General features: G+C 42.0%; 1 protein-coding gene across 1 annotated transcript in view; it reads left to right on the forward strand.

Moving 5' to 3' along the window:
- The first annotated feature begins 3,497 nt into the window (after positions 1-3,497).
- Positions 3,498-24,873, forward strand: part of cox10 (cytochrome c oxidase assembly factor heme A:farnesyltransferase COX10) — a 40,437-nt gene continuing 19,061 nt past the window's right edge. The window contains exons 1-2 of the mRNA XM_070858178.1: positions 3,498-3,565; positions 13,578-13,648. Of these exons, the coding sequence (XP_070714279.1) occupies positions 3,533-3,565; positions 13,578-13,648 (104 nt within the window). The 5' untranslated portion in view covers positions 3,498-3,532. The remainder of the gene's footprint in view (positions 3,566-13,577; positions 13,649-24,873) is intronic.

A 24,873-nucleotide genomic window follows, 5' to 3' on the forward strand; every position in this document is an offset into this window, starting at 1 on the left:
CCAGACCAAATGGCCTCCTGGTCTGCTCCCCCGCCCCTAGCCCTGACCGAGTGACCTACCGATCAGCTCACCCCCCCCCCACCCCACCACCTTCCCCAACCAAGTGACCTGCCGATCCGCTTCCCAACCAAGTGACCTGCCGGTCTGCTCTCCCTCCTCCCCCAACCAAGTGACCTGCCGGCCCACGCTCTCCACCCCACCCCCACCCCCCCCCCCCCCCCCCCCCAACCAAGTGACCTGCCGGTCCACTCCCTAGCCCCGAGTGCCTTGCCGGTCTGCTTCCCCCATCCGCCCGTAGCCCCGAGTAGCTTGCTGGACCGTTCCCCCGCCCCTAGTCCTGGCCGAAGGGCCTCCCAGTCTCTGCTCCCCTGTCCCTAGCCCCGAGTGCTTTGTCGGTCTGATTCCCCCACTCCCTAACCCTGGCCGAAGAGCCTCCCGGTCCGCTCCCCCGCCCCTCGCACTCAAAGTGCCGTAACCTACAGGGCTACGGACCAATAGCTGGAAAATGGGATTAGGCTGGATAGCTCTTGTCGGCATGGACACGATGGGCCGAAATGGCCTCCTTCCGTGCTGTAAATTTCTATGATTCTATGATTTGTATTGTGAACTAGTGCGACATCGTGGCTAGGTAGCAACCATATCTTTTTGATATATTTATTCTAACATTTTAAATTAAATCAAAAAGCAATAGATCAATGAATACATATATTACAAGCTTAAAAGTTATATTGTAAGTACCGTAACTAAACTCTCAGTCACCATCAACAATTTGTATTTATATCGTGCCTTTAACGTATAAAGATGGCCCAAAGCGCATTAGATTAAAAGAGGAGAGAGTTGTGGGGAGGCAGAGGGATTTAGATAATTGCAGGGCGTGGATTCTAAGTGGCTGATGGCAGAGCTGCTAATAGTAGGACAAAGGAAACCAGGGGCAGAGGAATGACAAGTTCAATAGCAGAAGAGCTGTAGGGCTGGAGGTAGTTAGAGATGGGGAGCGGTGAAGCTATGAAGGGATTTAAACACAATGGTGAGAATTTTAAATTGGAAGCACTGGGGAGATGGGCAAGCGGAGAGATATGGGCAGCTGAAATTTAATTAAAGTGGAGATGGAAAGTCAGCCAGGAGAGCACTGGAATAGTTGAGTCTGGAAATGACGAAGGCATGGATGAAGATTTTAGCAGCACATGGGCTGAGGCAATGGATAGGGAGGTGGAAGTAGGCAGTCTTTGGAATTGATAGAATATTGGGGCAGAAGCTCAGCTCGGGGTAAGATAGGATGGTGAGGTTGCGAACAGTCCAGTTGAGTCTGATACAAGGACCAAGGAGGGGGATGGAGTTGGTGGTAAAGGTATTGGGCTCGTTAGTTGAAAGAAATTGCTACTATGTTGAGTAAGAGTGGAACCAAGCAGGGGCAGTCCCACCATGCTGGACAACAGAACAAAGGCATTGGAGGAGGCTGACCACATAAAAAGCTTTAGCTAAGTTGAGGAGGGATAATGCACCATAGTCACAATCACAAGATGTAATTTGTGACTTTGACTAGAGCCATTTTGGTGCTCTGGGAGGGTTGGAAAACTGATTGGAGAGAACATAAACATTTAAATAATTACCTGGTGTTTGCTCCACCTACTTCAAGACAGGTGAGACTAAGGGAGGTAGGTTGCACTGAGAATTGGGATGTGCAGGTAGCTGGCTTCAGTACTCAAGGTTGGGGCGTGTGGGTGGGGAGCTGTCTTGGTCAGACAAGGGGATTACTACTGCATTCAGGGGGCTGGCCAGGGAGCCATTTACTTCATATAGTATTCGGAGTCATGTGGGAATCTGAGTGTTGTTTTCAGGTCAGCCTGGGAGTGAGGGAGAGCGCAGAGCTTAAAGCACTCACCAATTATGTAAGGGTGCACCTACGAGGTCAGAAAATGCAGGATCTGGTGCACACTCAATTGGCCTTAGATGGAAACAGAAAATGAATCTGTTATATAAGGTCAGATTTAGGTTAGATGTCAGGGGATGTTTTTTCTCCCAGAGAATAATTGAGCTCTGGAACAGGTTGCCCGCTTGTGCAGTCTACAGGTCTGTAGTAATACCTGGCCTCCTGTATGGCTCAGAGCCATGGACCATGTACAGTAGACACCTCAAGTTGCTGGAGAAATATCACCAACGATGTCTCCGCAAGATCCTACAACTCCCCTGGGAGGACAAGCGCACCAACATCAGTGTCCTCATTCAGGCTTACATTCCCAGCATTGAAGCACTGACCACACTCGATTAGCTCCGCTGGGCAGGCCACATAGTCCACATGCCAGACACCAGACTCCCAAAGCAAGTGCTCTACTCGGAGCTCCTTCATGGCAAATGAGCCAAAGGTGGGCAGCGGAAACGCTACAAGGACACCCTCAAAGCCTCCCTGATAAAGTGCAACATCCCCATCGATATCTGGGAGTCTTGGCCCAAGACTGCCCTAAGTGAAGGAAGTGCATCCGAGAGGGCGCTGAGCACCTCGAGTCTCAACGCCGAGAGCATGCAGAAATCAAGCGCAGACAGCGGAAAGAGCGTGCGGCAAACCGGTCCCACCTACCCCTTCCCTCAACGACTATCTGTCCCACCTATGATAAGAGTCTGTGGCTCTCGTATTGGACTGTTCAGCCACCTAAGAACTCACTTCAGGAGTGGAAGCAAATCTTCCTCAATTCCAAGGGACTGCCTATGATGATGAACGCAAATTTGCTAAATTTTTTCAAGGGAGAGCTGGACCTGTTTCTGGCTGGGGTGGAGATTACCTCTCACAAAAGATATGTACTGCAAGGAATTATCAGGCCAGAGTAATCTACTGTACTACTTTTGATCACTTGGGTCGGAGTGGAATATCCCAGATTCCACCCCCGCCCCGCTCGCAAATGGCCTGGGTTTTATCTGTTCTTCCGCCTTTCCCAGGAGATCACATGGTTTTGGGTGGGGTAGGGACTGCATATATTGTGATGCACAAGGCATCACAATTGTGTGGGATAGGCTGGATGGACCAGAGGGTCTTTTCCTGTCCATCCTTCTCTGTATGTTTGTAGCTGCAGTACCTGGTGGAGAGGGAGCAGAGACCAGGTGCAAGGGATAAACTGTCTGGCCTAGAGGATTAACACTAGTTGAGAACCAAAATATCCAAAGAAAACAGGTTGAAGAGGTTTTATTTTTAATGATCTGACTGCCCTTTGGTTCATGCTAACCATATGTCACCAATCAGCAATATTAGAGGTTAATTAAAATCAAACAATGTTACAGATAGATTGTTCTGCAATATTTCTCATCGATTGTGACTGTCAGTTAATGAAAGATCACGTAGCATTTTAGCCATTGTTCTTCAGAGAATTTAATCCTTTCATATAGCCAGAATGTATCTCTTTCCTCACTTTGATGATCCCAGAAAATTAACCACTTGGCCTTTGTTTCTTCCAGTAGGGTTTATCTCCCGTTAGTGGATTCCATTTGTGGAACTTGAGAATTTGGAAGGCAGGAAGAAAAAAACACATCATTTGTAATTTGAATGCTCATGCTACATTGGAATCCAGTCATAGATGTAAGATAACTTCCCAACATTTCCTTCAGCCGTTGGCAATCATGAACTGCATTCCTGTAAAATGTCAGCCGTATAGCTAGACATCTGGTGATGGTTTGTTAATTAACATTCTTAATGGTTTTGACAACATTTTTTTTAAATTCTGGGATAGACCTTGGTGAAAACCCCATATTAAGCACAGAGAAACAGCATTTAGGAATAGGTGGTCAGAGAGCCAGTAAGGCAAATCCCTGACATGATATCAAGTGACCTAGAGATGGCAGATATCCTAAAAGATTTCTTTGTGTCACAGAGGAAACACAGGCTCCCTTCCCAAAACAGAGATGGAATTGCCAGGGAGGGATAAGGAAACATGAAGAATGTTGGAAATGACAAATAAAAAGATAATGGATAGACTTGGAGCACATGGATGTCAGGGCACCCGGCCCAGACTGTGTAGTGGGTACTTAAGGAAGTGGTTAATGGAATCATTCATGCCTTAGTGGGCTCTTTCACTAATCAATTAGAAACTAGAATAGTGCCAGAGGATTGACTCCACCCAACCTGGAGTTAATGTGTATTATTCTAGTCCCCATGCCACACTGCATACTTTGTGGTTTTGGTGAAACTAAGAGTGAGACAACTCAGCTGAGACCAAGGATTAGTTCACCTAATCTATGAGGAGACATTTGAGGAAGCTGGAAATGTTTTCTCTGGACCACATGGAACTTTGGGAAGGCCACTGCAAGGTTTTCAAGATTCTAAGGGGACAGATAAATTTAAACGTAATAAGTAGTTTGACATACCACAAACTTTAAGCAGGGGACATGAAGTCAAGCTCGGAAGAGGAGAAGGTAAACAGATGACTTGGATTAAACTATTATACACAATGAATGGTGAATTTGTGAAAAGGATTGTCTAAGACGACAGTGATGGGAGATAGGTGAAAGAAACATTGAGAGATATAAGAAATATATTATGGGTTTTTTAAACTTTGCAACTGGCCAAATGGACTGCAGTGGTCTTTTCCCATCCTGTGCATACATTTTATTTTCCACTGCCAGTATTTATAATAGAAGCATAGCAAAGACCAGTTGGCCGACCAGCAACAAAAAGCAGATATGATATTTCACATTTATTGTATCCAATATGGTAATACAAAGTGTTCTTCTGCAGTTGTGAGATTTCCAGCAAGGGTTTTACTGAAACAGAGGGCAGAGATTTGATGCATCATAAGCTCTTATCTAGTTCCTTTTGCTTTAGTGTGCCTAATTTAGAAAAAGTTCATGATAAACATTCGTATTGCTTGAAGCAGTGAAACAAAATAATGTGGAAAATGTAAGAGGCACCATTTGTCAACCCAAATTGATATAAATAAAGGATCAGACAGTAGATTTGATTGCTGAAGTAATTGTGTGTTTATCCAAGGATAGGAACATATTAAAAAAAATTACTTACAAATATTTCACTCCTCTTCGATTGCTCACATAATGCAGTCTTAAGTGCTGTACATTTACTGTTAATGGCACCAAGTTGTCTCTAATATGGATGACATCACAAACAAAGGGCTTCTGAAGCGAAAGCCAGCTTTTACTGCAGATTAATAGCCACTGTCTTCAGAAATCAGATCATCATTTTGATTAATCATCCACTAATGCATTATAAGGTTTACAGCAGCACTGTAGTGCCTAGCTCAATCAAACCATTATTTTCTGTGCATGGTATAATTGAGGGCAATGTATGTAAAGTCAGACCTCACCGTTACAAAGTCATAAGGACTTTTGGTGGTGTTCTTCAGGATTTAGTCTATTTGTATTTCAACTGATGCCTAACCATGGAGTTTCAGGAGACAGTGGACAGTTAATAGGGGAAGGTTTATTTGTGCTGTTTTTTGAGATCTTATGCGATGTGTAACTTCTTATAACTTTTTGTCCATTCAACAAGGAGCCTTGTTAATTGTTTAGTTTAGTGAATTCCTCAACCCATATTCACGGCCACCTCCTTGACCTTGCCATCTCTCGTGGCCTCGCTATTCCTACCGTGTCAATTACAGATAAGGCCATCTCTGACCACTTCCTTGTATCGCTGTCCACCCACATCCCACTTTCCCCACCCAACCCTACTTCCTTCTGCATGCGCCCCTGGAAAAAGCTCTCTCCAAACTCTCTTACAACTGCACTTATCAACTCCAAACTGTCCAGCCTTTGGCCCCCCTTTCACCATGACATTTCTGTAGCCACCGATCTGCTCAACCACACCCTCCCAATCATCTTTGATGCCATAGTCCCTATTAAAACCATTACTCTCTCACCCTGGCCATTCCCCCTGGTACAGCCCTCATCTTTCCTCCCTCAAGTCCAAAGGGCACAGACTTGAACAAATGTGGAGGACAACTGGTTTAGCCATTCACTGCCAAATCTGGCTGGACCACATAAAGTATTATCGGGTCCTTCTCTTGTCTGCAAAAACTGCTCACTATTTCTGGATCATTCTGGAATGCAAAGATAACACCCGGCTACTATTCTCTACTGCTAACTATCTTCTTAAATCCCTCCTACCTGTCTTCAACAAGAAGTGTGAGGAGCTCAGGGACTTCTTTGTCTCAAAGGCTGACACCATCCGATCAGCTGCCTCTGATTTCCCTTCCTTCCGCTAGCCCACCAGGCCAAACTTCCTCTGAGACTCCCCCGTACCCTAACCCTAAATTCTCATCTTTCTCTAGTTTCTCTCTGATCTTCCCTCTTGACTTCTCCAAGCTCATTTTGTCCATGAGACCCATTTCCTGCTCCCTCGACCCTATTCCCATTAAACTGCTGACCACCCAACTTCCTATTTTGGCTCCCATGTTAGCCGACATTGTTAACAATTATCTCTCCTCAGGTACTGTCCCCCATCTCCTTCAAATCTGAGGTCATCACCCCTCTCCTCAAAAAACCAACCCTTGACCCCACTGTGCTTGCTAGCTACCGTCCCATCTCCAACCTCCCTTTCCTCTCCAAAGTCCTTGAACGTGTTGTCGCCTCCCAAATTTGAGCCCATCTTTCCCGGAACTCCATGTTTGAAACCCTTCAGTCTGGTTTCCGTCCCTACCACAGTACTGAAACGACTCTCGTCATTGTCACAGTCACAAAGGATGTCATTTGTGACTAAGGTAAACTATCCCTCCTCTTCCTCCTGGACCTGTCTGCAGCCTTTGACACAGTTGACCACTCCATCCTCCCCCAACGCCTCTCCACCATCGTCAAGCTGGGTGGGACTGCACTCGCCTGGTTCCATTCTTATTTATCTAATCGTAGCCAAAAAATCTCCTGTAATGGCTTCTCTTCCCACTCCCGCATAGTTACCTCTGGGGTCCCCCACGGATCTATCCTTGGCCCGCTCCTATTTCTCATCTATATGCTGCTCATTGGCAATATCATCCGAAAACACGGAGTCAGTTTCCACAGTTTCCTACGCTGACGACACCCAGCTCTACCTCTCCACCTTTCTCTTGACCCCTCCATCGTCTCTAAATTGTCGCACTGCTTGTCCGACATCCAGTACTGGATGAGCAGAAATGTTCTCCAATTAAATATTGGGAAGATCAAAGCTGTTGTCTTTGGACCCTGCCACAAATTGTATTCCCTAGCCACTGACTCCATCCCTCTCCCTAGCATTTTTCTGAGGCTAAACCAGAATGCTCACAACCTAGACGTCAAGAAATGAACTTCCGGCCACATATCTGCGGCATAACTAAAACCGCCTATTTCCATCTCCGTAACCTTACCCGCCTCCGCCCTGCCTCAGCTCATCTGTTGAAACCCTCATCCATGGCATTGTTACCTCTAGACTTGACTACTCCAACGCACTACTGGCTGGCCTCCCACATTCTACCCTACATAACCTGAGGTCATCCAAAACTCGGCAGCCCGTGTCCTAACTCGCACCGTCCCGATCACCCATCGCCCCTGTGCTCGCTGACCTACATTGGCTCCCAGTTAAGCAACGCCTCGATTTCAAAATTCTCATCCTTGTTTTCAAATCCCTTCATGGCCTCGCCTCTCCCCATCTCTGTAATCTCTTTCAGCCTCACAACCCCACAAGATGTCCTCAAATTCTGCTCTCTTGAGTATCCATGATTATAATTGCTCAACCATTGGTGGCCGTGCCTTCAGCTACTTGGGCCCAAAGCTCTGGAACTCCCTCCCTAAACCTCTCTACCTCTCTTTCCTTCTTCAAGATGTTGCTTAAAACCTACCTCTTTGACTAAGCTTTTGGTCATCTGCCGTAATTTCTTCTTATGTGGCTCAGTGTCAGATTTATCTGTTTTTGTTTATAACACCTTGGGACATTTTACTATGTTAAAGGCACTATGTAAATAAAAGTTGTTGTTGTAGTGCTATCAAGATGGTATAAGTTTCCCTTGCCTCTGCTCTTTTTGTCCTGGTAATAAAGACACTTTTCACAAAATCAGGACATCCAACACTGCATCACAGCCAATGAAGTGCATTGTAGGAAACACAGCAGATAATTTGCACCCAGCAAAGTCCAGCACTGAGATAAATGATCAGATAATCTGTATTTTGGTGGTGTTGCTCGAGGGTTAAGTGTTGGCCAGAACTCCATGCTTTTCTTCGGAAAGTGTCATGGGATCTTTTCCATCCGCCTGAGGAGGCAGGCGACCTCAGTTTAAAGTCTCATCTTGAAAGACGACATCTCCAACAGTGCAGCCAGTACTGCACTGAAGTGTCAGCCTAGATTATGTGCTCAACTGTCTGCAGTGGGGCTGAACTCACGATCTATTGACTTAGATGAGTGTGACCACTCAGTCAAGTCCGGCACCTAAATGTAGGCATTTAAAAGCCAGAAATACTGGAAATGGGTATACACTCCAGGCTTTGTGCCAGTTTAAAGACAGCTGGGATAATAGGAGAGAGGGAACAAGTCAAATGTCGATAGAGTGCTAAAAGAGCTGATAAATATATATAAACACAATAAATGAATATTAACCCATCGGGAATTATCTGTAAAGGCTTAAAATTATCAACAATGACCTGAGTAAACTATTGTCCCATAATACAAGTCCAACATACATAATTTTTTCTAAGATTAAAGAGAAATGTACCTAAAGACATTGTGTTTCCAACTTACCATCTATCTGAGTATGTCTCCGTCTCCAACTGTGTCTCTGATATACAGTCCCCTAAAATCCCACAAAAAGGATTAGTAAATGTTTTCTTTCTTCCTGCTGTTTAATCGAGGTACAGCTTGTAGCTCTTCTGCAAAAAGAATGTGCTAAGATCTTTTCACAGATGTGGAAATGCTGTTTTTAAAAAAACATTCAAAGTAAAGATCATTTTGATGGAAATGCGATTAAAATTGAGTGCTTTTGTCAAATTGTAATTTATTTGTCAAATAGCAGGCGCATGTGACAAATAATTTGTATTGATTTTACATGTAGAGGATACAGTGGAGTACTGTGTCACAACAATTTGCATTCATATAGCAGCTTCAACATAGAAAGACATCCCAGGGCGCTTCACAGGTTCTGATCGATCTTGTTTATGCAGTTTGTAACTTTTTGATTTATCTTTAATGGATGTGTTTTAAGTGCAGTTGACTCTTTAATATCCTTTTTATTAGATTGCGTGAGCTCAGTTTTATCTTTTTTCAGAATTGGGTGGTTGCCATAATTTTTGCTCAAAGCTTTCGTTGGAGGAGCAAAATCCTTTTTATAGTACCCTGTACTGAGTTCTTGCCAGGGTACATGCCTGCAGCAAGAGTATGGACAGGCAACTGGCTCCTAGGCCATTGCTAATACTTCTCTTCAGCTTTTAACATTCGGGTCAAGCAGCTCCACAAGTCAGACGATTAGGAAGAAGGAATCAAACTGGCACGCCTCCACTTCATGGCACCACATATTAGTTCCCCACTGACTTAAGTGTCGCCTTGTCTTTTTCCCCCCACCACCTACTCTGCCTTTGATCTTTCCCCTCCCTATGCACCTGCTCCCCTCCCCCCTCCAAGCCTCAATTTAGAGTAAATCAAATTTCTGCTATGAATTACAGCTGGACAATTTCAGAAGCTGAACACATTTTGTGAATTTAATTTAGTTTCTGATGCTTGGTGGAAATAAAACTATTCAAATAAGAAATGTTTCATTGAATAGGTAATCGGAGTTGTTCTTAAGCAAAATAGGTAGGTGCATTAAATTCAGTATCTAGTCGCCCCATTCTCTTGATTTAAGGTCATGTCTAAATTACTGTTTTGCTGAATCTGCCCACTAAGGCACCTCTTGTTCCACTTCTACCTATTTAAATAGAGCAGGAGACCTGTGGTTAATAATTACATCAGAGTTCACTGGATTTGTCAACATTAAGTATACAAGCCTGTTGACTTGTAATAGTGTATCATGTTAGGACAAATGTGAAGTTATTTGAATAAATGAACAGCAAATAACCCCATTGCATGTTTCCATTATCACATATTTTCTTATGTTAATATACATTGGTCATTTTTTCAAGTTAACCCTCCTCTGCAATTATTCATCGATTTGTGTAAATAAATTATAAGTGTATCCCAGAAATAATTATAGTATTTAAACCATGTTATTCTCTATAGTTACAGTATGATCATCTGATTATGGCAATTTATGCTGGAGTGAAACATGCTTAAGAAGATTTTCTCGCCTTGAAAACAACTGTTACACTTGTGATAAGCTTTTTTGGCTCTGTAAATATACGTTGAATATTTTTAATTAAACTGAAAATCATCGGGGCTAGCAGGCAAAAAAAAGTCTCTGCGAGAGAGTTAAATTTCCATGTAGTATTTATGACAAAACACTTGCAAGTTGATGGCCATCTCCTATTGCTAATTCAGTTCCCTCACTTTATCAGCCGCAATAATTTGAATCAGTTTCCCATATTACACTGCTGTAAAACTCCAATAATGTATTGCTTGTGTTGCTTTCTCTGAATTAAATTGCATACATGGCACCATAGTTGCAAGTAAGGGAAGTTGCATGTCTGGTACATATAATGCACATATACTTATTTTAATTTTCTAGTGTTTTCTTCCATAACGGGATTGTATGGGAAGGTTTGGAAGTGTTTTGGGTCCATTTTCTGCCAATATCTACTGACAATATCCCTCAGTCATTTCCAGCTGATGTAAATCCACTCCTGGTTTGCATCAGTGCTGATTCATAACTTGTAGTTCAGACAGATATAATGGTAAGCAAGATTGGATTTCAGGACAATCCTGTATCTAAATAATGTAAACTAGATAATAAACTGTGTCTTAGCTGAGTGGATCCCACCACAGTCTATTGTATGTTGCTTTTAAGTGGCTTTCAATGGGATGCTGATGATGCATTTTATTGTATTTAAAATTGTACAAGACTGTTATACTGACCCTTGCCTGCCAAAACTCTGCTCTTCGGAAATTACTGACAAAGAACTTCCTGCTGGATTTGTTTTGACAAAGTTCCTTTTATCTTTTATCTTTTGGTCCTTTTCTGTCAAAGGAACATAAGTTTTCAGCTGTCTTGTTAACTTTTCACTCTCATCTCCCTCCTTATAGAGGGCAGTTCTTCGCCACCCCTCTCAACCAACATCTGGGTATTTGTGGAAGTGAACACTCAGCTGTTCGGATGAATGAGACTAAAATACATTGAGGTTTTTGGGGGAAGAAACAAGACATTAACTTCTGGTAACACCAACATGAAGGATTACACACTCACAAAGATAGCTTCAAAGTCCTTGTCATTGAATGAGGCTTCAAAGAAACAAAATTCTGTTCTAGCCGTACCCAAAACAATGTGCGCTGGAAGTACTTTGATTCATTAGCTGTCTGGCATAAACGGAACAGAGCAAAGAAAGCTCGGAGGTGTGGCTTGCAGCAGGGTCTAAAACAAAGTATTCTGTAGACTTGCACCTGGTGTCAGTAGAATAGCTGCAATCCAATCAGCGATTGTACAATGTTCTGGGTCAATCACATACAAATACATCGCACAACAGCTCTTAAGTCTGTTTAGTGCCTTGTACTAGGTCAGCTGTCAAAGTGAGTGCCTTTTTGTGGGGATTTTCCTCTAATATTTGGACTTTGAAGTAGCAAACCAGTTGCCTCAAGCACGGTTGAGCCGAAATGTGTGTCTGTTCATGTGTCCTTCGAATAGAGTGTGTTCCTGCTATAAGTTCAGTCTTCCTAGAAAATAGATTTTTGATACATCCAAGAAAACTTGTATTTCAAAAACATTTTTTGATTGGAACCAACTGGAATTTACACAGTGAATCATTGTAAAAGTGCATTGGTTAACAGGCAATACAATTCATTTCAGCTAAATTTAACATTAAGAGCAATGTGAGATCGAGTAATCTGAAACTATCGAATATCCAATGCACACGATCCAATTAGCTTTGCCTGGAACTCGAGTTTAGTCTGCCTTTCAGGATCCTATTTAAAAAGTATACAGTATTGCTAGTATGACATGCATCTTGTAAATCACTGCTGTCCTGCCACAGAGAGCTTGAAAGGATTGTGCAAAAGTTAAGCACAGTCACCAGCAGAGCAGAGTGTATGGTTTCAGTCTGTAAAGCAGATGTGTCCCAATTCAGCCTACTTGCACCTTTTAAGAAATTGTCTTTGGTGGATTTTTTTGTGCTCATCAAAGTGAACGATGTTAGGAAATTTAAATTGTTAATCATAGAATCTTACAGCACAGAAGGAGGCTATTCAGTCCATCGTGTCTGTGCTTGCTCTTTGAAAGAATTCGTAATAATAAAACCTACTTTTCTATTGAACTGGAACCCATGCTCATGACTCTCAAGATCTGCACATCTGTCTGCAGCTCAAAAATTAACTTGCTGGATGGGCCATTGATCTTAGCAAATGACAGCAAGTTTACTTTTGAGTTAGAATTGACTGCATGAGACCTGGGGGCAGATGCTACTATCATAGGTCTTATTGTAGTATGAAAGTAGCTTTAGCCTGGCACAAACCCAGGTTGACTTCAGGCGTGTGTTTAATTCAGTCACTCAATCTAACTGCACTCTGCTTCATGTGAATTATTGTTAGTGATTCACTTGTACTGTTGTTCAAATTCCGAATAACGTAACTGTGTCAATGCAATTACTTTGCAATGGCTCAAATTCAACATTTAAGGAATTGTCACCTCCACGTATTACACAATATGGTGTGTCCTTGTATTTCAGCTCGTGTCTATTTGTGACTAGGTTTAAACTGAGATTTATTAATTTTGTGCAAACCACCTGTTACAAAGAATATGATCTTTACAGGAATATGGTATTTTTTTAAAGGCAAAGTTTAGTTTGCAGGCAGGGGGATGGTGTGGGAATCAACTACCTACCTATGTATAGCACCATGCACTAAATATCATCAATCTTATGTTATTTTTATGTATGGAAAATGATGTTTCATATTTCTGTTTTTGTGCTCATGCTCATTCTTAACCTGACAGAATTCCATTGACTGTAATAGCAGGCAATGTTTTGTACCATCCTGAGCCCAATTTAGACCCACCTGACCACAGACTATTGGTCTACTATGGAACGCCCAGCAAGTGGTGACTTATTTTATAATAGCGAGCATGGTGGAGAGGGGAGAGCGAGCGATATTCTTATTTTCCCATTACGGGATGTTCACTTTGAAATCAACGTAGTACTGTATTTATTTTCTTTAAAGTTTTTTTTTTACAAAACTATACAATGGATAGATTCAGAAACTATTTTATTTAGGTGACAGTATTGCACTGTTGCAATATGTAAAATCAAATTGTAAGTTTGGCTTTCTAGTCCTCAATTTAGATCAATAGAAAAGTTGTCATCTTAAGTCAGAGGCCAAATCGTTTGAGTAATATGAATGAGCTTCTGTGTACTTATTATTCTGTATAATTTCAGGTTTAACCTTTTGTTGTACTTTGTAGATTGATCTTGTCCGAACATTTTGATCCACTGTGTCAGACTTGAATTAGCTTCATCAGATTTATATTGTGATCTGGATGTCTAATACTGTGTTCTGTTGTAATTTCTCATAGTTCTTCGAGGTACCATTTGACTCGAACATGAACAGGACAAAGAACAGACCCCTGGTCAGAGGACAGATTAGGTTGGTCTCCATTCAGCAGTGCACTTGTTACTTTTGAGAATTTCAACAGTTTTTTTTTGTTAATTTGTAGCCTTGGAAATGTGTGTAAGCACATGGTTCAGGTTAACTGCACAGCGTGATACTGAGCAACACAAACTAGGAGATACAAGCTTTGGTTTCTCAACTGTGCTGAGTTACTGAACCTTAGACAGGCTAATCGAGGGCTAGGAAGTGGAAGAATCCCAGAATGTTTCAGCTGTACATGGTTAACCTCACACCATTGGGCTTAGTAAGTCTGCATAATGAAACCCCTTATGATGTCAGCACTCACTGCTTTAATAAAAGGATGTTCAAGCTATTGTAAATCAGAATATGAGGAGCAAGGAGATTTAGGTATCCATGTACACAAGTCACTAAAAGGAAGTGTGCAGGTACAAAAAGTAATCAAAAAGGTGCCTTTATCTCAAAGGGGTCGGAATATAAAAGGGAGGAATTTATGCTTCAGTTGTACAGAGCTTTGGTCAGATCCCATCTGGAGCACTGCATTCAGTTTTGTGCACCGCATTTCAGGAACGATATATTCGTCTTGGAGCGGATTCACCACAATAATACCAGGCTTAAATTATGAGGGCAGGTTACATAGGCTTGGTTTGTATTTCCTTGAGTTTAGAAGGTTGAGGGGGTGATCCAATTGAGGTGTTTAAAATGCATGGAGGCCCCGACCTGCGAGAAACCATCAGCGGCAGGTCGGGGCCATAAAAGGAGCAGCGTGGAGGCAGGCCACTACAAGGTACAGCGCGAGCTGATGTAGGAGGGCAACGGCAGCGAAGAGTGACGTCAGCAAGGTCCAGGTCGGTGATTGGAGCATGGGCAGACACAGCAGGAGCGGCGAGAGGGGTGAAGGAGCTGAGAGAGACTGTGGAGGGATGTTGTGATCGGGCCCCAGGGAAGGCGTGAGTTCAGGGCCAGGGGCCCAGGGGCAGCACCAACCAGCCCACACTGCGATATGTGTGCGCACTAGGTCCGTGCAGCCGAGCAGGTCTCCAGTTGTCTTGAGTAATCCTTGCCACTGGACCAAGACCTAGCTCTGTCAAGACCGTGTGGTGGCTGGTGTGCAACGGCCACCACACGTTAAAAAATCCACGCACAAGCATCTTCCACCCTTGAGGTTGTAGTTCGGGTTCTTCATTCGAAACACCTGTGAACTCATCCTTTTTTTTGGCATGGACGCAAGTTATACTCATTTCGAGGGACTGCCTATGATGATGATAATTAAAATGTTAAAGGGATTCAATAGGGTAGAAAGAGAGAAACTATTTTCTTTGGTGGGGGATTCCAGAGCAAGCAGGTACAATCTTAAATTATAGCTAGATCATGAAGGAGTGAAATCGGGAAGCATTTTTTCACACGAGAGATAGTAGAAATCTCAAATTCTTTCCCCCTGCCCCCGGTCCCCAGAAGGCTGTGGATACTGGGGGGATTGAACATTTCAAGACCGGTCGATAGATCTTTGTCGGGTAAAGGTATCAAGGGATATGAAGTTCAGGTACAGATCAACCATGCTCTAATTGAATAGCCTACTTTTGTTCCTATGTTCCTATTGATAATTTAAAAAAAAATACTGAGAACAATTGCACTCTCATTTACATATTTTAAAAATTATAAATGTTTTGAAATTAATCTGCACTAATTTTACCCACTGAAGCTTTGTGTTTCTTTTAATTTTATATTTTCTATATATTCACAAGCAACAGTAAGTTGTGCTATTCACCGTACTACTTCTGGTACCTACTATCCACTATCAGTGATTTTGTGCTCGCAATTCCCCTTACAATAATTTTATGAACTTAGTTGTACTATTAAATGGAAGTACTAAACGGAAACAAGAGGAGAGAGAGCAAGTAATTGGATGAGTAACCTTGGTAGGCTGACTTGCTCTTCCTTAATAGGTGGATTAAGAGCACCATTGGAAGAGGCCAATGAGGGAATGATGTACATCATTGGGGAGAGGAAGAGTGCAGAAACAATAAATGAATAGTCTAAAATGTACTTAAAAATTAGCTTTCTTGAGGATTGCTTAGAGCACAGATTCTTTGCAGCCCTGGACACTCGTGTCAACTCAATAATTAGAAAATATATTGAACTGTTACTTGAAAAGCGATGTGGTCTTATCAGACACTGGGCTCCAGTCAAATAGAGCAGAGTGCATGCTGTCCAATTTTGGGATCACAAATCCATCAGTGATCATTTCAGTTTTCTACTCTCCAGTTTTGTGTTTGCAGTATGTGATAGCCTGCTGTGCATTTTGGTGTAGTGACTGTAGTTGTCGAAAAATTGAAATGCTTCTAACATGCAAACTGATTGTTTACAATAGTTCATCAATTTGTTGTGTTTGGCCGGTCACATTTACATTGCTGCCCGTGGCATCACTTTGTGAGCATAGATTTTGTGTTTCTCTCTTTCAGCAAGGACTTTATGAAATAGAGCCTTTATTTTCTGTAAAAGCATCATATTGTCTTTCTTGAATTAACCCTTTCACCAGCTCAAACCTTGATTAACATTTGATCAAACATCAGTTCTGCTGATATTAACCTAAATATTCTCTGCACCGATTTCAGTTTACTTTTTACTCAAATAACATTCTATAACCATGGAACCAATTTAAGGATGGAATTAGTACAATTTTAGCAACATTTAAAAATGAATCTGGAATTTAACATTAGTAATACTCCAAGGTAATGCAGTTGTGCAGCTGCTACATTGAGATTATCCACAAAGCCACAAACAGCCAATGAAGGTATGTTTTATATGCATTCCAATGCAGGGACTTTGAGAAATGGGCCAACAATATAGGCCAACAGAAGTCGCTGTATTCCATGCTTTTAAATATATATTTATAACTTTCATTTTTGGGGATATTTTTGCTTGTGGGAACTTAGCATAATTATATAGATAATATGAAATCTTGCTTTTGTAACTTTAATTCGGTCATTTGTTTCAACTTGTTACTGAGTTACCTCTTCGCAAAAACCATTTCTGGTTTTATTTAAAATTAAAGTAATGTTTTTGGGTCTCTCTTGTAACGGGGAAACAAACCGAGTCAATGAAATAGTTTGTGAAATACCACTATTATGTTAAAATGTAAACAGGCCTATCTTATCAAGGTGGCTGAAGAGCAAGTATCAGATGTAAGAGCTACATGATTCATAACCGAATTCCTAGTGTGCATTAGCTGAGTACATTTTTATTTTAATCTATATCATCTGAAACAATTAATGCAATGCTCTGTAATGTTTTACTCTATTGTGCTTCTGTCTCATAGATATAAAATTGTTAAAGTTTAAAGCATTATGATGCAGAATTCCAGTGCTCTCAGGACCTTGGGATTCTTAAACATTAATCTTGCACACATGCTGTTGACCCTTCACACCTCAAGACATTCTTTCATTTTTTTGTGAGGCCAGGGGGCCTTGCATCTAGAGGTGTACAATGCAGGTTTCCAACTCATTAATTGCAAGCTTTGGGCATTTGATAGATTTGACTGTGCTGTACCTCACACTGCGTGAGGAAACATCCCAGATGCTCATCTATAAACTTGGAGTCACGGTGCATTTTGCTAAATGGAAGCTCCATCTGCTTTTGGTGAGGAGCTGAGAAGAGAGATGGACTCCTAATGGAGCTGTCTTCACTGCTGCTGCCATCTTCTTTCAGAGGTCAAGCTGAGTTAATTTGATGGAACTATACAATTGTATACTTCTTTTACTATGTCCTATTCAACAAAAACCCATGGTTTACAATTCTGCTTATCTTAAAGTCAAAGAACACAGACAGACAGTTGTAATTCATGGCAGCTATTCTAAATCTTAATTTCCTCATGTGCAGTGTTTAAAAGTTCTTGAATGTTTTCTTTATCTATGACAACTTATACTTGTTCAGTACATTAAAGCATTCAGTGAAGGGCTTGCACTAATGTTAAAGCTACAAATTATATAATCTTTGGATTCATACTGTATCATTACAATATCTCTCAAATGCCGCCTGTCCTGTTTAATGTCACATTTTTTTCTTCCCAAATGCCACATTCTGTTAACTGAGAAATTAATTTTTTTGTAAATAATGCAGCACCTTGAAGTATGCACACACTGATGTTCAGGTTATTTATGAGTGTCCTATTAGTTTCTTGATTTTCTTGCAGACATTTAAGGTAACACTTAGCATTTGTTACTCAATTTCTTTAGCATGTTCTTTCTGCATTTTTAAATATATTTTCATTTATTTAACTAGGAAAGGGGGAAGTGTTTTGAGTGAATTGCAAGGCAATGAGTGCTCAAAAACATCTGGAATTAAAACATTTTCCACCACTTATTTTGGTGTCATAGGTTAATGGGTGGTTGCATAGGACCTCACAGAATACAGTTATTTGAGATGATGCATTCTCTATGTCTAATATAAAGTAACAAAAGAACAAGGTAAGTGCAGGAAACAGTACTAACCCCCACCCCCCTCCCTCCCCTGACCCAATCAACCTTTTCCATCTATTCAGGTTAAAACGTTTGTTTAAAAAATCTCCAACTTAAATTCCCAGTATTATTGTAACAGCTCCATGGCACCTGCTATTTCAGCACTCGGCCTCCCCCCAGAGATGCTCAACGAGTAATTATCCTGTGTTCTGCTAAGTATTTAAGTCAGTAAACGTCACTGCTGGTCAGATAGGTCCCAAATGGCATTCATAGCTGGAAGAGATTCGGGATTCTTTGGAGACACATTCTGATAAAGCCTTTAGCTACCCACGTCGATATGACACTTGAAATTATAGGTCCTCTGTGGAACTACGTCAAAAATATTATAGATCAAATTTCTCCAAAGTAGCAGACTTTTTAAACAAATTTTTAAACCTAACTTGTCAAGGAGAATACTTTCCCTCCCACATTTGAAGGAGAAGGTTAATGACTCTCCTCTGCTACACAAATTAAACCTATCAGCATTGTCCTTCCTACCTGGTCCAATGCACATCCAAAACTGCCAGCTTCATCCTTCCGACTGAAGCCATTACACACTGATAAAACTCATCAAACATGCCACCTTCATCCCCATCATCTTGCATCTTGCATGCACTATACGGAGTATCCATTGCATACATCAAACTTGGTACTGTTGTCGCCCCGACTGAACCCATCATTTGCAAACCGTGGTTATCATTTGTATCCTTCCTATTTGCCAGGTACATTCTACTTATACACCCCATCACATATAAGTGCCTACAGGCTAGCATTCTAATGTCTTTCAAATAAGAGCTGTGTAGAGTATATTCAGAGAAATGGCTTTTAATTTCATTGGCTATAGCCTGTATGTTAAATTAAACACCCTGTTGTGAACATTCTCTTTCCTTTTTGGTTCCAGTGCCATTTATTTCATAAACATTTCCACTACTATTGCAACTCAGCCTAAATGTTGAGTCCTTTGATTTAGGTTGATGTTTATGATTGTTAGATTCATGTCATTAGCTGCGAATTCTAAAAACATTTTTGTGAGTAATGCAATGCATCTATTAATGTACTTCTCTTCACTCACACCCCAAAAAATGGTTATCTCCTGCTTCCAGGTCTTTTCAAATACCTCTTTTGAACTAGGGCTCATTGTTCAATTTTCGCTCCTTCCCTTTGCCTCTGCTTCCTGCATCACCTTTTCAGCACAGCTCAAATAGGCAGCTTACAACAAGGGTAATCATAGATTTAAATGCTACAATGTTGCATAGTAAGAACATAAGATCAAGGAGCAGGAGTAGGCCATGCGGCCATACGGCCCCTCGAGCCTGCTCCGCCATTCAATAAAATCATGGCTGATCTGATCATTGACTCAGCTGCACTTCCCCACCCACTCCCCATAATCCCTTATCCCCTTATCATTTAAGAAACTGTCTATTTCTGTCTTAAATTTATTTAATGTCCCAGCTTCCACATCTCTCTGAGGCAGTGAATTCCACAGATTCACAACCCTCTGAGAGAAGAAATTTCTCCTCATCTCAGTTCTACATGGGCGGTCCCTTATTCTAAGATCAGGCCTTCTAGTTCTAGTCTCCCCCACCAGTGGAAACATCCTCTCTGCATCCACCTTGTCAAGCCCCCTCATAATCTTATACGTTTCGATAAGAACACCTCTCATTCTTCTGAATTCCAAAGAGTAGAGGCCCAACCTACTCAACCTTTCCTCATAAGTCAACCCTCTCATCCCCAGAATCAAGCTAGTGAACCTTCTCTGAACTGCCTCCAAAGCAAGCATATCCTTTCGTAAATATGGAAAACAAAACTGCACGCAGTATTCCAGGTGTGGCCTCACCAATACCGTACAGCTGTAACAAGATTTCCCTGCTTAAATACTCCATCCCCTTTGCAATAAAGGCCAAGATTCCATTGGCCTTCCTGATCACTTGCTCTACCTGCATGCTATCCTGTGTTTCATGCACAAGAACCCCCAGGTCCCACTGTACTGCAGCACTTTGCAATCTTTCTCCATTTAAATAATAACTTGCTCTTTGTTTTTTTTCTGCCAAAGTGCATAACCTCACACTTTCCAACATTATACTCCATCTGCCAAATTTTTGCCCACTCACTTAGCCTGTCTAAGTCCTTTTGCAGATTTTTTATGTCCTCCTCACACATTGCTTTTCCTCCCATCTTTGTATCATCAGCAAACTTGGCTACGTTACACTCAAGCCCTTCTTCCAAGTCATTAATATAGTTTGTAAATAGTTGGGGTCCCAGCATTGATCCCTGCGGCACCCCACTCGTTACATAGAAACATAAAAAATAGGTGCAGGAGTAGGCCATTCAGCCCTTCGAGCCTGTACCACCATTCAATATGATCATGACTGATCATGCACTTCAGTACCCCATTCCTGCTTTCTCTCCATACCCCTTGATCCCTTTAGCCATAAGGGCCACATCTAACTCCCTTTTGAATATATCTAATGAACTGGCCTCAACAACTTTCTGTGGTAGAGAATTCCACATGCTCACAACTCTCTGAGTGAAGAAGTTTCTCCTCATCTCGGTCCGAAATGGCTTACCCCTTATCCTTAGACTGTGACCCCTGGTTGTGGAATTCCCCAACATCGGGAACATTCTTCCTGCATCTAACCTGTCCAATCCCGTCAGAATTTTATATGTTTCTATGAGATCCCCTTTCATTCTTCTAAATTCCATTGAGTATAAGCCTAGTCGATCTATTCTGTCTTTATATGTCAGTCCTGTCATCCCGGGCATCAGTTTGGTGAACCTTCGCTGCACTCCCTCAATAGCAAGAATGTCCTTCCTCAGATTAGGAGACCAAAACTGTACACAATATTCAAGATGTGGCCTCACCAAGGCCCTTTACAACTGTAGTAAGACCTCCCTGCTCCTATACTCAAATCCTCTTGCTATGAAGACCAACATGCCATTTGCCTTCTTCACCGCCTGCTGTACCTGTATGCCAACTTTCAATGACTGATGTACCATGACACCCAGGTCTAGTTGCACCTCCCCTTTTACTAATCTGTCACCATTCAGATAATCTGCCTTCCTGTTTTTACCACCAAAGTGGACAACCTCACATTTATCCACTGATTGCCAACCAGAGAATGAACCATTTATCCCGACTCTCTGTTTTCTGTTTGTTAGCCAATCTTCTATCCATGCTAATACATTACCCCCAACCCCGTGATTTTTATCTTGTGCAGTAGCCTTTTATGTGACACCTTGTCAAATGCCTTCTGGTAGTCCAAATACACCACATTCACTGGTTCCCCTTTATCCACCCTGTTCATTACAGCCTCAAAGAATTCCTGCAAATTTGTCAAACATGACTTCCCCATCATAAATCCATGCTGACTCTGCCTGACCAAATTTTGCTTTTCCAAATGTTCTGTTACTGCTTCTTTAATAATGGACTCCAACATTTTCCCAACCACAGATGTTAGGCTAACAGGTCTATAGTTTCCTGCTTTTTGTCTGCCTGCTTGTTTAAATAGGGGGATTACATTTGCAGTTTTCCAATCTTCTGGGACCTCCCCAGAATCCAAGGAATTTTGGTAAATTACAACCAACGCATCCACAATCCCTGCAGCTACTTCTCAAGACCCTAGGATGCAAGCCATCAGGTCCAGGGGATTGATCTGTCTTTAGTCCCATTATCTTACTGAGACCGCCTCCTTCGTGATTGTGATTGTGTTAAGTTCCTCCCCCCTATAGCCCCTTGACTATCTACTGTTAGAATATTGTTAGTGTCCTCTACCGTAAACTGATACAAAATACTTGTTGCGAGTTTCTGCAACCTCTGTGTTCCCCATTACTAATTCCCGGTCTCGTCCTCTAAGGGATCAACATTTACTTTAGCCACTCTTTTTCTTTTTATATACCTATAGAAACTCTTGCTATCTGTTTTTATATTTTGTGTTAGTTTACTTTCATGGTATATCTTCCCTTTCTTAATCATTTTTTTAGTCATTCTTTGCTGGCTTTTAAAAGCTTCCCAATCTTCTGTCCTCCCACTAGTTTTGGCCACTTTGTATGCCCTTGTTTTTAATTGGATACCATCGTTAATTTCTTTAGTTAGCCATGGATGGCTTTCTTTTCTCTAGCACCCTTTCCTCCTTACTGGAATATATTTTTCTTGAGAGTTGTGAAATATCTCTTTAATGCAATGCATTTGCTGGACCCCAATATTGATCCTGTGTTTTCCTTCGTAGAACTCAAAACACCATTAAATGATCGATAAATATTAAATCCTGAAGCTAATACAATTTAAGGGTGCTTTTAAACTATTACTGTAAAGTTAATTTACAGTAGCTTTGCTTCACACCATTCTACTCTTGTCGTATAGCAGCAGCCTAAATCCAAGGTCAGGGCTTAACCTGACACCAGAGTGAGATCGCCCAGAGTCAGGTCAGACCCTAATTCTGTAATTAAGATCTAGACGTTCAGCACGAAGCAAACATCACTGTGAACCAATACTATACTTGTAGTTTAAATTCATCTAAATAATATTCAAAAACCTTAACCACAAAAAAAATTTAGATTTTACTTAATTAAACCTTGCTGATTTAGATTTAAATGGCGAAATGCCATTAATATATTATTCAGTGCCGAGCTATTGCTGTTATCATTGAGTCTTTTCCTCCACCTCCATGATTAGACAGCTCGGTTTGATGGTTTCCATGGCACGTTCGTTCCATTGATCTTACCTTTTACACTAGCCCTCATTATTCTCCTTTAAAAGCATGTTGCTGTCTATTTGATCTCTTGAGCTGCAACCTGTTCCTCCAACTCTCACTGCCTTTAAAAGGGGGATTTGTTCTAATTTTGGATTTTCAGCGCCCTGGGTGCAGAATATCGCTTTTCCCCCTCTATCCCCACCCCTTCAGAAATAAAATAGTTGGATGAACTGTTTAGTGCAGTGATTCAATCTGTTTCAGAAAATTTGCGTGTTAGAATTCTTCAAACAAAGTTTGCATAGCCTTCTTAAACAGCAGAAACAATAGATGTTTCAAAAATATGCCAGTTTCACAAGATAAACATGGGCGAGGAATACCATTTGACCCCATTAGTTGATTCATTGAGAAAGTCCCTACAATGGTCCCCTATTGCAGAATCCAGTTGTTTTGTAAATGGTTGCAGGGATTTTAATTCCACTGCTCTATCCAGAAGGCCATTCTACGTGTTGATTACTCTTGTGAAGAAGTTGCTGATATCAGTCCTCAATTTACACTTTGCGTTGTTTCACTGACTGCTGAGCAAGGTAGTCTAATCTGATCATTAATATGGGATAGCTTCGAAGCTAAAATTCCTCCAAATACCAACTCAAATTATTTCAGTATTTTCGGGATGTGGGCATCACTGGCAATGCCAGCATTTATTGCCCATGCCTAATTGCCCTCGAGAAGGAAGGTGAGCCGCTGCCTTGAACCGCTGCAGTCTTGTAGTGAAAGAACTCACTGTTAGGGAGGGAGTACAAGGATTTTGACCCAGCAACAATGAAGGAACGGCGCTATATTTCCAAGTCAGGATGGTGTGTAACTTGGAGGGGAACTTGCAGGTGATGGTGCTTCCATGCACCTGCTGCCCTTGTCCTTCTAAGTGGTAGAGGTAGAGGTCGTGGGTTTGGGAGGTGCTGCTGAAGAAGCCTTGGTGAGTTGCTGCAGTGCATCTTGTAGATGGTACACACTGCAGCCACGGTGGTGGAGGGAGTGAATGTTTAAGGTGGTGGATGGGGTGCCAATCAAGCGGGCTGCTTTGTACTGGATGGTGTCAAGCTTCTTGAGTGTTGTTGGAGCTGCACTCATCCAGGCAAATGGAGAGTATTCCATCACACTCCTGACTGGTGCCTTGTAGATGGTGGAAAGGCTTTGGGGAGTCAAGAGGTGAGACACTCGCCGCATAATACCCAGCCTCCGACCTGCTCTTGTCAGTACATTATTTGTGTAGCTGGTCCAGTTAAGTTTCTGGTCAATGGTGACCTCCAGGATGTTGATGGTGGGGGATTTGTTTCGGTCTTGCTGCATGCAGGCACGGCCTGCTTCATTTTCTGAGGAGTTGCAAATGAAACTGAACACTGCAATCATCAGCGAACATCCCCAATTCAGACCTTATGATAGAGGGAAGGTCATTGATGAAACAGCTGAAGATGGTTGGGCCTAGGACACTGCCCTGAGGAACTCCTGCAGCAATGTCCTGGGACTGGGATGATTGACCTCCAACAACAACAACCACAACCATCTTCATTTGTGCTAGATATGACACCAGCCAGTGGAAAGTTTTCCACCTGATTCCCATTTACTTCAAGTTTACTAGGGCTCCTTGATGCCACACTCGGTCAAATGCTGCCTTGATGTCAAGAGCAGTCACACTCACCTCACTTCTGGAATTCAGCTCTTTCGTCCATGTTTGGACCAAGACTGTAATGAGGTCTGGAGCCAAGTGGTCCTGGCGGAACCCAAACTGGGTATCGTGAGCAGGTTATTGGTGAGTAAGTGCTGCTTGATAGCACTGTTGACGACACCTTCCATCACTTTACTGATGATTGAGAGTAGACTAATGGGGTGGTTATTGGCCGGATTGGATTTGTCCTTTTTGTGGACAGGACATACTTGGGCAGTTTTCCACATTGTCGGGTAGATGCCAGTGTTGTAGCTGTACTGAAACAGCTTGTCTAGAGGTGCGGCGCTCACTTGTACTGCATTCGCAGTAGGCAAATTGGACTGGGATTGATAA

This window comes from Pristiophorus japonicus, chromosome 16 (assembly GCF_044704955.1).
Source record: "Pristiophorus japonicus isolate sPriJap1 chromosome 16, sPriJap1.hap1, whole genome shotgun sequence".
In the NCBI taxonomy this organism is placed as follows: domain Eukaryota; kingdom Metazoa; phylum Chordata; class Chondrichthyes; family Pristiophoridae; genus Pristiophorus; species Pristiophorus japonicus.